Below are 12953 nucleotides of genomic sequence, written 5' to 3'. Positions count from 1 at the left end.
CTTTTACAGGACCGCTCACACTAAAGATGGATACCTCGGTTGTGGCAGCAGCTGCTGCCGTTACCGAGATATCCATCTTTAAAGTGTGGACGCATATATGCGTACAGCGGTCTGGAAGTGGTTAAGCAGACTGTGATTATATATTGTTGTGACTTATATGAAGATCAGATCACATTTTATGACCGATTTGTGCAGAAATCCATATCATTCTAAAAGGGTTCACATACTTTTTCTTGCAACTGTTGATTTCTAAGCCAAACCTTTAATTGAATGATCATCATATTACCTGTGGCAGCTTAAGTTTCTCCTACTGCATACAGTTGACCCTGGAGTGCCATTCTTTGGTTTGGAAGCAGGAATCTACCTGTCTGTGGCAAAATCTTAATAAGGAGTCAACAAAAGAACATGGTTTAATCAACATTTATTTCTTTATGCGTGAAAGAAAAAAAAAAAAAAAACAGTTGATCAAACGTTTGCATCACAAGAAAAAGGTTGTTTTATTATTCTGTCTGAAATGAGCACTAGTTTCACAATGACACTGAAAGCAGTGAAAGAACCGACAATGACCTTTGACTAAAGGTAGTTTTTGTACAAAGAAACAGATACCAAGGAATTAAAGCACTGCCTTGTAATTACCAGTCATTGGTCCAAATGTACAAAAAAATAAGCACAAATGTGCCATATTCTTCAAAATTCTTGCAAGTGCCAGTGGGGAAAACAAAAGCTGATGCCCATAAAATAATTAAACTTCAAAAATGGTAAAGTACAAAATGAAGATATTTAACTAATATTTGTCAATGTGTAAATTAGTTATTTAGCTCTCAAATACATGAATTGCAGTATTTGCCCTCCCCTCCACTGTTTGCTGTCGTATTGCAAAACCATTTTATATTACATAAAAAATAAAGCTGTTGTCAGACTCATTCTTAAGTCTATTTTGTAGCTGCTGGAAAATGCAGCTTTGACAAAAATTAAAAAGTCATTCCAGATAGAAATACTTTGCCTGAGAAAAAAAAAAAAAGAAAAAGAAAAATCAAAATGGTAAGCCCCTCCCACGACCTCTGACATATGTACCCATATGTCCCCCATGTCCTTGAGAGAAAGCAGGTGCCTGGTGGGGGGACGCCCACACAGGTCTGTGCATCATCGCAGGTAGACCAGGATGCTCTGGTACATTAGTGCTGTAGCTAAAGTTAGGCATTTTTGTTGGCATTGTACGACTGTCCATTCCTGCAGAGAGATTATTGTTTGCCAAAATAATTGGGGGGCTGTGACTATATTCAAATCTGTGGTCTTTGTCACCACTAAATAACATGGAACCAGCATTGAGGTAGCTGTCCCTGTAAGTGGCGGCAGAATTACAGAAGGGCTCTTGAAAAGGAGGGTTTGCAGGAAGCTGGTTACTGATTTGAGATGAAGGAGTACTGTAGTTATCAATAGGCTGGTTTTCCGGGTGCCTTTCTAAAACAGTAGCAGGCATGTTACTAGGTCTCTCACTGCTATAGGGCGTTGTGAGGAAAGATGGTCCACATTGCTCAGTGCTGTCTGAAGTCTTGGTAAATGGTTTGCCACCAGAGTAGTCTACACCAGCTGTATCTTGTTCCTGAGCCTGGAGCCTGATAATTTGCAACAGTGCTGCTTTAACTTCTGCATGGGGGTCACAAGCAGACATGTTGGTGTTGGGTACTTGCTGCCTTTCTGTCCGGTAATCAAGATCTTCCTCTCCCACAGGAGGAGGTTCTGGTGGCTCTGGGGGCCGCTGATCTGGAGGCAATATTTGAGGATGATTTGGTTCAGGTGATGAGCTTTTCACTGATGGATCACGGTGATCAACAAGTTCCTTTTCATCTAAAAGCACAAACATATATTAAGAAGAGCTGCGATTCTAACAACCATGTAAAGCAGGATTACAATAATAGTCTCAATGTGTGTCTGTCTCTCGCTCTCTCTCTCTATTGCACAGAGCAGCCCCCCGAATCACCTCTTCTGTGGTCCCCCACCAGCGCTGTCCCCTCCTCATCTTCAGTGTCTGCCCCCATAACAAGTGCTTACTATGGGTACAGTCTAGTGGGCTCACTCCTAAGCCAATTATATTTTTCTGGCAAATGAAATTAGTATGCGCTCAACGCCAAACTCTGCTTAATTGGTTTAAAGCTTAGGCGAGGTTTAGAATGCAGATTTTCTCCTGTTAGGATAAACAGCGTTTACAGGAATCCAGGGTGCATGGGGCCTTAAAGTGGTAGTAAAGCCTTTTTTTTTTTTTTTATGTATACCTACAGGTAAGCCTATAATAAGGCTTACCTGTAGGTACAGTAAATATCTCCCAAAACTTAGACCAACTAGGAGATATTTACTTTAGCAGCACTGGTGATGTCACCAGCACATGGGCACTGCACTCTCAATGGACTGCGTGCCATCCGTAGAGAGCCATGCCACCAGAGTGGCGTCATCGCGACTCGGCCGTTCAAACTGAAGGAAGACCGGGTGCAGATGAAAGCCCCATCAGCGGGTGAGTCTACAGTAGTGGTTCTCAACTCCTGTCCTCAGGACTCACTAACAGGCCAGATTTAAGTATTACCTTGGGGGAGATGCAGACTAGAATAAAATGATATGACCTATGATGTATTTCAGTTATCTTGCAAACCTGGCCTGTTAGTGGGTCCTGGGGACAGGAGTTGAAAACCCTGGTCTAAAAGGCAAGTCTTTCATATGTGCTAGTTTACGATGCCTTCTAGCACAATAATTTGCAGGGAGAATATTTTTGTGGTTTACTACTGCTTTAAAGGTATAAAGACCTTTAGCCTATAAAATACCTTTAATGTAGAGGACTTGGGGGGTGGGGACAGGGAAATGTGGCCAACGGCCAAGTGTAAAAAAGGACCACTGTTCTTGGTAATGTTTCCGAACAAGTCAAAACACACCGCCTCCCAAATTCTCAACAATAAAAATCTATGAGGGTTGTTGCTGGTACGAAGCTCTGTGAGAACTGGGCATTACACTGCAGTGTGAGGGATGGAATCAAAATTTCTATGGAACCGAAAAGGGCGATTTAAAGTGATTGTAAAACAATCCATTCAGTTTAAAATAGAATTAAAAAGGTAATGGTAACGTTGTGCTCTTCTGCTTAGTGTGTTCAGTTTTTAGTAGGAAAGCAAGGTGACTAGCAGGAACACCAGGTATTTCACACAAAGGAAGCAATACAAAGAGAACAAATGCTTTCCCATGCAAGAAACACGGTACAGCAGCCACGTATCAGGAATATGAAGTGTTGGGGTAACAAACGCTTTAAGTAATTTACTAGCAAAAATTTGTCCCATCATAATATATGGAGCTACAGGACTATTTGGGCCAACTAGGGCCGAAACAACTAATCGATTATGAAATTAATCGATTACAGTTTTCATAATTGATTAATCGCCCAGTAACATAATGGGGTAAAAAAAAAACTAAAATTAGCCCTTTATAGTACAAAAAAGCAAATCGCTACTGTAAATATTACTTTCACTGTCCCACAGTAAAAAAATGAACCCCCTTACAGTAGCGATTATTTGCTCTTTTTGTACTTATTTTTTGTTTTTTTTAACCCCATTATGTTACTAAACATCTCAGGCCTGGGGTCACACCTCTGTTTTTTTGGTGCTTTTTGCAGAAACACACTATAGTTCATTTACATGTTTTCCTATGGGACACGTTCACATCCATGATTTTTGTTGTGCTGCTGCGTATTTGGAAAGGGCAAGGAGTTTGTAAATGCAAAACGGTGCCATTTTGTTTTTTTTGGTTCAATATACTTCAATGGAGAAGCTGCAGAAAAGCATGGAATGTGTTTTTTTCGGCAATTTGTGTTTTGTAATCTGCCCAACAACAAATTGGCCAAAAAAAAAATAAAAAAAATGCAATTTTTTTTTTTAAGGCTATTATCCGATTAACCGAAACAATAAAATCGGCCAACTAATCGATTTTGAAAATAATCGTTAGTTGCAGCCCTAAAGCCAACCATAACAGTTTATAACCCTCAACAGAAAAACTTAACCTAACCTCTTAGTATTAAAGTAAAAGTCCTGTCAATAATGTATTCCTATAATAGTATGTTAAATATCTTTATCTTTGATTTTTCTGGCTAGATGATTGTTTAGCTTAGAAAGTCTTATCAAAGTCAGACAATCAGCTTCTTCCTGTTCTTCACCGACAACACTATCTCCCTTTATCATCTAAACTTGCCAAGTAAGGATGAGCTCCAGCGTGTTCGCCATAGTACACGTGCAGAGCACGCCAGGAAGTCTGCACGGCGCTGTGCTAAATCACAGCCAGGGAGACATTTCCGATGCTCGGCTGTAGAGATCGGGAAAATGTCTCCCTGGCTGTGATTAGCACAGCGCTGTGCAGACCTCCTGGCGGACTCTGCCATGTGTACTATGCGAACACGCTGGAGCTCATCCTTATTGCTAAGCTGTCTGTCAGATGTTCTTAGACAGGCATGCCTAGACCTACCAGCCCCAGAAGGCTTTGGTAGTATGGTCTGTTAGAAACTAATGCCTCGTACACGCGGCCAGACTTTCCGAGAAAAAAAGTCAGACGGGCTTTCTTTCTCAGAAAGTCCGGCCATGGGTAGCCTCCATCTGACTCTTTTGTCTGAATCCCGACGGACCTTAGATAGAGAACCTGTTCTCTATCTTTCGACGGACTCACGGTGGACTTTTGCATGGTCAAAAGTTCCGACCGTGTGTACGAGTCATAAGATAGATTACAATGCAACATGCTGTAAAATTTTCTACTGTGTAGAACACATGGTTGTTTTGATTGGCACTGTGTGCATGGTGTGGCACATGTCCAGCTGGTAGTGAACGGTGGGAGGGAGCTGGGGATGAAATATGAAAGAAATGGGGTACAAAAGGAACATGTTTGGAAGGATACAGATCGATTTCTATTGCTCATTACTGTGAGTAATGAGTTTAAGGCTCCGTTTCCCACTAGTGCAACAGGTCACAGCCATTGGTTTCAATGGCAAACATTCCCATCTATGTGACTTTGAAAACGTGCCTGCACTACTTTGATGCAACTGATCCAGAGTACTAAGTCGGATCAAAGCTGCACTCAAAGTTGCACTCTAAATCGCAGGACTTTGGAGTCGCACTAGTGGAAACGTAGCCTAAGGCTCGAGTGTGATTTTGATGACCGAGTGCAGCTTTGATCCAACTTAAAAATTGCATCAAAGCAGTGCAGGTACCTTTTCAAAGTCGCATAGATGGGAACGGGTGCCATTGAAATCAATGGGCTGTGACTTGTCATGCGACTTTGGACACAGTCGCATGACAAGTCACGTTCCCACTATTGTGACCCCAAAGTTGCGCGATTTAGATTGAACTTTGAATGCAGCTTTGATCCAACTTTACACTCTGGATCAAAGTCACATCAAAAGTCACATCAAAGCATTGCAGGTATCTATTCAAAGTCACTGATTTTCAAAGTCGCATAGATGGGAACGGGTGCCATTAAAATCAATGGGCTCTGTGACTTGTCATGTGACTATGTGTCCAAAGTCGCACGACAGTCATATTCGTGGAAGCGGAAGATAGTCTTAGTGTGGTTGCCTGTACTGTTCCTTTAGTGTATAGTGATCAATGTAGACTGTGAGCTGAGACCCCAGAGCACTTTCAGCTACACTGACAGTTTCGCCTGCGTCCAGCTCCCTTCTCCTGTGGTAGTCTTCACTCAAAGACCTGCACAGCTATACTGTATCTGTATAGGAAGTAGAATTATAAAAAAAAAAAAAAAAAAAAAAAAGGTAGAAAGCTTAACTTGGCTTACATTGTTTGCAGGGGAGAATTTAAGTGTTAGGGTGAGTCTTCTACTTTAACTCTTAAGCTAACCCATCTAAATATCTCTACCGATCAAATTTCATTCAAAAACTGCAATCTTCAACAAACCGTGCAAGATGCTACTAGAAATGACTGCTTTGAGGGGTCTGTTCACACTTGTACCACATGGGAACACACTTCCCTTGTTAGATGTGCAAAGGTTGCCATTAGTTGTTAAGGGCACCCCAAAATGCATTTAGTGTGCTACAGTACTTTTTGCGTATTCTTGTGCATTTGGGAAAGCCCACTGAAAACAAATAGGCTGTCAAAAATGGAACACACAAAACCTACACGATTGCGCACATTTCGTTGTGAACCAGCCCTGAGACCATAAAAGATAAATGCATACCAATAGGTGCAGGGCTTGGAGGTCGTCTGGGTTTCGGCGTTTCTTCTTCTAACTTCTCCTCAGGAGGTTCTTGTGTTGCCTCAGCTTGTTGTTTTTGTTCTTGATTTTTTAATAAATGAGCCAGTAGGGCTGAAAAAGTGCGCTGCATGGTTGTCTGAGGTGCATCCGGCTTAGCCTTGGGTATAGGCAGTGATGGGAAGGTGGGCTGTTCGGGTTCCGGTACTGCAGCTGGAATGGAGGCTCCTTCTTTTGACTCTGGGGATTTACTGGTGATGCAAGAATACCAGGTGGAAGATTTAGATTGTTCAGCTGTTGCTGGGTCTCTGGATTCACAGTGATATTCAAAACCTGTGCCAACTGTGCCATGCTGACACATCTGGTCTGGGACTGTAGCAAGTTCAGCAAAATGGCCACTGAATTCTGATTCAGCTGTTGTCCAGAACTTGGGTGACCTTAGGAAAAAGTATACAGAGATGTTTAGTGGAACATAAATTGTAAGGCCTTCATATAATTTTTGATCACTTATTATTTTCACCTCAAAATGTTAATCCTGTAGTTGACACATACATAAAGCCAACACACGCTTACCTAATGCAACACCAGGAAATCCCTGAGGCTTCATCTGAGAAGATGTCTGGATCCCTTGGGGAGTGCTGTTTCTGCTGTCATCCATTCCAGCAGATAAATCTTTCCTTGGTACTTTTGGTGCCGTTGCATCATCAATCATTCCCATTTGTTTCTGTCTTCTGCGTTTCTTACTCCATAACTCATGGCAGTCTTGCCAAAGAGGAAGGCTACAGGAAATGGAGGGAAACAAATCATTACATAGCTCAAAGTACCAAATCCAGTTACTATGTGATGCACAATCCTCAAACCCTCTACCTTTCCTTACTGAACCAAATCCTCCTCCATTCGTGTGCTATGTGCTCCCCGTCCCAGACACTGCAGCTCACAGTGGGAGGGTTTCAGTAACAGAAGCAGTGTTGGTAAATCAGATACTAGGGCAGGACTAGATGAGGTCAAGGCTTGATTGACAAACTACTGTATTTATTGGCGTAGAACACTCACTTTTTTACCTAGAAAATAGAGGGTAAACTGTGCCCTGCGTGTTATACGCAGGGGGCTGTGGAAAGTTTTTTTTTCCTGAAACGTCCCTCTTAAAGTTAGGGTGCGCGTTATACGCCTATAAATACGGTACATCAAGCTAATTGCAGCTTTTAACTAGAATTTAACCACTTAAGCCCCGGACCAATATGCTGCCTAAAGACCCAAGGGGTTTTTACAGTTCGGGACTGCGTCGCTTTAACAGACAATTGCGCGGTTGTGCGACGTGGCTTCCAAACAAAATTAGCGTCCTTTTTTCCCCACAAATAGAGCTTTCTTTTGGTGGTATTTGATGACCTCTGCGGTTTTTATTTTTTCCGCTATAAACAAAAATAGAGCGACAATTTTGAAAAAAATGCAATATTTTTTACTTTTTGCTATAATAAATATCCCCCAAAAACATATATATAAAAAAAAAAATTTTCCCCTCAGTTTAGGCCGATACGTATTCTACCTATTTTTGGTAAAAAAAATAAATAAATAAAAAAAAAAAAAAAAAATCGCAATAATCGTTTATCGGTTGGTTTGCGCAAAATTTATAGCGTTTACAAAATAGGGGATAGTTTTATTGCATTTTAATTTTTTTATTTTTTTTTACTACTAATGGCGGCGATCAGCGATTTTTTTTCATGACTGCGACATTATGGCGGACACTTCGGACAATTTTGACACATTTTTGGGACCATTTAAATTGCATTCTTTATTGTGAAAATGACAGTTGCAGTTTGGGAGTTAAACACAGGGGGCGCTGTAACATTTAGTGTTCACTTGGTGTGTGTTTACTACTGTAGGGGGGTGTGGCTGTAGGACTGACATCGATCGAGTCTTCCCTATAAAAGGGATCACCCGATCGATGCGCCGCCATAGTGAAGCACGGGGAAGCCGTGTTTACACACGGCTCTCCCCGTTCTTCAGCTCTGGGGAGCGATCGCGACGGAGCGGCTATAAACGAATAGCCGCGCCGTCGTCCCGGATCGCTCCCCGAGGCTTACCGAGCGCCGCATGTAGCAGGGGGGGGTCCCGATCGGACCCCCCACCCACGTCAAGCAGAGCACGTACAGGTACGTTGATGTGCCTGTCCGTGCCATTCTGCTGACGTATATCTACATGAGGAGGTCGGCAAGTGGCTAGAAACCATACAGTAACTGCTTACAAGCCTGGAGACAATGAAATTAATTGTCCATTAAAGTCACAAAAGGATTGTTGCACCGCTCCAAGCTGGAGGCTTCAGGATCTCCTTGCTGGTACTCAGAACACGGGAGCAGGCATCCGAATGCACCAATTCAGAAGTGTGGGTAAACCAAGGAGGAAACGCAGCTCAAGCCGATCCAATATAGTCATGGTGTATGGCCACAGCTGGCGCTGTTCCGGCCACGTCCACTGGCGCTTTTTGCCCCACCCACCGGAAGCTTGGTCTCTGTGACCAAGTGACAGTAAGTGGGGTGAAACGTGTCAGTTGGCTTGGCTGGAGCAGAGCCAACTGAGGCCATACACTGTGACTATATCGAGTCAGGCGGCGTTTTCCGTGGTTCAACCACTAATTTTCCATTATGGTTAAGAAAATATATAATATTAGTCAGGTTTTCTTCTGCATACAGCCAATAAGTTATCAGTAGTCCACTGACTACAGAAGCTAGGTTTCTGTCTATCACATTTAAAAACAAAGCAACGCTGTTTTCTGGAAGAATTCTTAGGGGAGGGTTATAACCCCTGTAAGATTTATTTTTGACAACTGTCACATTGGGGAGATTCCCCTTGACTCCCTGTCCCATAGCCAAACAGGAAGTGAGAGGAAATCCCTCCAAATTGAGGGAATCCCTTGTCACCAGAACCAGTGTCCACTAAAATCCCTTTTCTGGGAACAACCCAAAATTTGGCATTTTCTTTTACTTTCACTTTCGGTGATAATTGTAAGCAGGACAAATAGAGAGGGGGAATCTCCCCAACAGGGACACCGACCGGTGTTCCAATCCAATTCCACTCTATCCAAAATGTTAAAAAAAAATTGCCTATAAAACCACAAATCCATGTTTAACTTGAGATCCCTGCTTTCAGGTATTCACCATATAACCCTATATACAAAAATGAAGTTACACTGCTTCAATGTCTAGTGAGTGGCATAATGCAAAACATTCCACAAGGTTTCCAAATGTCTCAAAAAGCAATACATTACTACACAAAACCGTTCAATGTTTGATCTTACGAAGACAAGATTCATAAAAATTATCAGGAGGTTCAAAACCTTCCTGCTCAATCCAGAACAATGTTTTGTCTTTAGTTCTACATTGGGGTTTCGTGCACAACGCTGTAAGAGGGCCCGCAGCTGCTGCCGCATACAACCACCCATAGACAGCAATCGGCATATGATGCCAAAGGTTATGCATTGGGTGGGGGGGCTCGACAAAGAGGTTTAAGATTGGAAATGTCTCCTCTTTGTAGAAAAAAAAAAACCAATAAAACCCAACAGCTTCTAACCCTTCCGTGCTACACCCAAAACAAAAAATATGTTTTGACTGGATTTCCATTTATTCACTTATGACCCCTTTCACACTGGGGCCACAGCTCTTTGCTGCCGTTTAAGCAGCACTTTTCAGCCGCTAGCGGTGTGCTTTTAAACCCAATATAAGGGGGTAAAAGCGCCTTTGTTACAGCACTTCCAAAGCACTGCCCATTCATTTCAATGGACAGGGCGTTTTGGGAGAGCCAAATACAGTGCTGCGAAAGATGCTGCTTGCAGGACTTTTCCCAATGTCCCGCAAGTGCACCGCTCCAGTGTGAAAAGTCACACTGAAATGAATGGGAGGCGGTTTTCAGGCGCTATTTCTAGCGCTAGAATTCCTCAGTGTGAAAGGGGTCTATGTGTCTATGCATGAAAACAATGTCACATGGGTTTCCTACATCTCTCAGGACTCCAAGGTGAGTTATATCCCAGCAGTTCTGTGTAATAGCTGCGCCTGTTGTAAAACCACCAGACAATGGCATCATAGGCTCCTAACAGATTCTTTAAAAAAAAAATCTAAATTGTTTTGAGCTGTAAGAGATGCATCTTCTCCATTACCTCTAGTGTGAGTGAAATGTGCTCGTCAGCTAAGTAAAACCAGTGGTACTGACCCAGAACAGCACTCACCGGACACTTTATTAGGTACACCTTGCTAGTACCGGGTTGGACCCCTTTTGACTTCAGAACGGCCTTAATTCTTGGTGGCAATGATTCAACAAGGTGTTGGAAACATTCCTCCACTACATCCCAAAGGTGCTCTATTGGATTAAGGTCTGGTGACTGTGGAGGTCATTGGATTACAGTGATCTTATTGTTATGTTCAAGAAACCAGTGGCGAGATGATTTAAAGTTTGTGACCAATTGCATTATCCTCCTGGAAGGAGACTTTAGAAGAAGACGGGTGCACTGTAGTCATAAAGGGATGGACATGGTCAGCAACAATACTCAGGCAGGTCGTGTCATTTAAACGATGCTCAATTGGTACTAAGGGGCCCAAAGTGTGCCAAGAAAATTTTCCCCACACTATTACACCACCACCACCACCAGCCTGAACCGCTGATATAAAGCAGGATGGATCCTTTCATGTTGTTTACACCAAATTCTGACCCTACCATCTGAACGTCACAGCTGAAAATCGAGACTTATCAGATCAGGCAACATTTTTCCAATCTTTTTTTCCAAAACGTTTGGTGAGCCTGTGCGAATTGTATCCTGCTCTTAGCGGACAGAAGTGGCATCCGGTGTGGTCTTCTGCTGCTGTAGCCCAGCTGCTTCAAAGTCTGGTGTGTTATATGTTCAGAGATGGTATTCTGCATACCTTGGTTGTAACGAGTGGTTATTTGACTATGTTGCCTTTCTATCATCTTGAACCAGGCTGCCTAGTCTCCTCTGACATCAGCAAGGCACTGGATTTTTGTGCGTGAAAATCCCCAAAAATCTGCAGTTTTTGAAATACTCATGCCAGACCGTCTGGCAGCAGCAACCATGTCACATTCAAAGTCACTTAAATCGCCTGATGTTTGAACTTCAGCAAGTTGTCTTTACCATGTCTAGATGCATTGAGGTGCTGCCATGTGATTGGCTGATAAGCAATTTGTGTTACTAAGCTGGTGTACCTAATAAAGTGGTCAGTGAGTGTATACGAGTTTTGGGTGAAGGTGGCTGTAAAGGAGCAGCAGTACCAACAACAAGATATATTCTGTACAATTATTAAAAGAAGCAACACTAATGAAAATTAAAAAAATACAAGATTTTAGAAACTGCTTACTCAGGGGGTGCCATTTTAGTTGGGTCTACATCCCGGAGAAATTCGCATTGTAGAGCTTGTTCAGCAGTACACCGTTTGCTAGGGTCCAATGCTAGCATGTGGTCAAACAGGTCCAGTGCAGGAGTGGGTATGCTGGTGGAAGAAAAAACAACAGTAAAGTAGCTGTAAAACTTATAATGTATATTGGCACTATTCTGCTTCCCTGTAAACTGATCCTCAGTATTAGAGATCTTAGGGTAAAGTAGGGCGTAGTATACTCAAATATACTACAGATAGAAAACCAGTTTTCCAAATATGTTCTTAAGACAGTCTGCATTAGACTTCACTGCCTAGAATATCATTTTATACTACCTCCACTGTAAAAGGGAGATTTAAAGTGCAAATTGACCTTTAGTAACTCTTTACAAAAATCCCCCTATGCAACTCCAGATCCCATAAATAGTACATACCAGCGTTCCTCTATTTAAAGTGTTAAAAATACGAAAAATGTAGCGCTGAGAAATAAATGATAAGAAGACACTAATTGTCTATATCGCACACACAAATAAGTATAAACAAAAATGTGCAAGTCCATAGGTTGCTCATAAACTAAATAAGTGAAAAACTGGTAGATAATGTAACAAAAACATTGCTAGTATGTGTCGAATGTCAATTAGACTAAGTGCAAAGATATGAGTCCATATAGATGTAATTCTTTACAAACGGGGAAGTTTAATACCGGTTAAAAACACTTACAGTTTCGTAGATTAAAAAAGGACATCAATGTTGTAATGTGCATGGCAGCAGTAGATTCCGACGCGTTTCGCAACAAATAGCATCGTCTAGTTGTAGCGAAACGCGTCAGACTCTACTGCTGCCATGCACATTACAATATTGATGTCCTTTTTTAATCTACGAAACTGTAAGTGTTTTTAACCGGTATTAAACGTCCCCGTTTGTACGGAATTACACTATGTGCCTTTTATTTTCCTCCACATACCCTGGGCATGTTCTCCAATTTCCATGAGTCATCTCCCAGCTGATGTTACCCTCTCCACCTGTTATTAAGTGAAGACTTCACTGTTTCTTGCTGATTGTACAGTTTGGTGTGTGCCGGTACATCCTCTCATCTACATTTTCACAGCCTTGCTGACCCTTTGGGCATATGCTCACTTGGGTCCATCGCATCTGGTAAGCCTCCCCTTCTGGTGGCGGGTGTTATCACTACAATTTTAGTTCATTTAGAATCACTGTGGGTCTCGATCACTGCAATTGGAATTGGCCTTTTTCATCCATCCAGTTCACGTTCATCTATATGGACTCATATCTTTGCACTTAGTCTAATTGACATTAGACACATACTAGCAATGTTTTTGTTACATTATCTACCAGTTT

General features: G+C 42.1%; 1 protein-coding gene across 1 annotated transcript in view; it reads right to left on the bottom strand.

The window, feature by feature from the left end:
- Nucleotides 1-472: 472 nt before the first annotated feature.
- Nucleotides 473-12953, bottom strand: part of CDK13 (cyclin dependent kinase 13) — a 58765-nt gene continuing 46284 nt past the window's right edge. Inside the window, 5 exon segments of the mRNA XM_040353239.1 lie at nucleotides 473-1848; nucleotides 6208-6477; nucleotides 6480-6659; nucleotides 6796-7001; nucleotides 11580-11711. Coding sequence (XP_040209173.1) covers nucleotides 1034-1848; nucleotides 6208-6477; nucleotides 6480-6659; nucleotides 6796-7001; nucleotides 11580-11711 — 1603 coding nt within the window. The 3' untranslated portion in view covers nucleotides 473-1033.

The sequence above is a fragment of the Rana temporaria genome, chromosome 5 (genome assembly GCF_905171775.1).
Source record: "Rana temporaria chromosome 5, aRanTem1.1, whole genome shotgun sequence".
Taxonomy (NCBI): Eukaryota; Metazoa; Chordata; class Amphibia; order Anura; family Ranidae; genus Rana; species Rana temporaria.
Note: the sequence above shows the minus strand (reverse complement) of the source record. Positions and strands in the feature narration are given on the sequence as shown.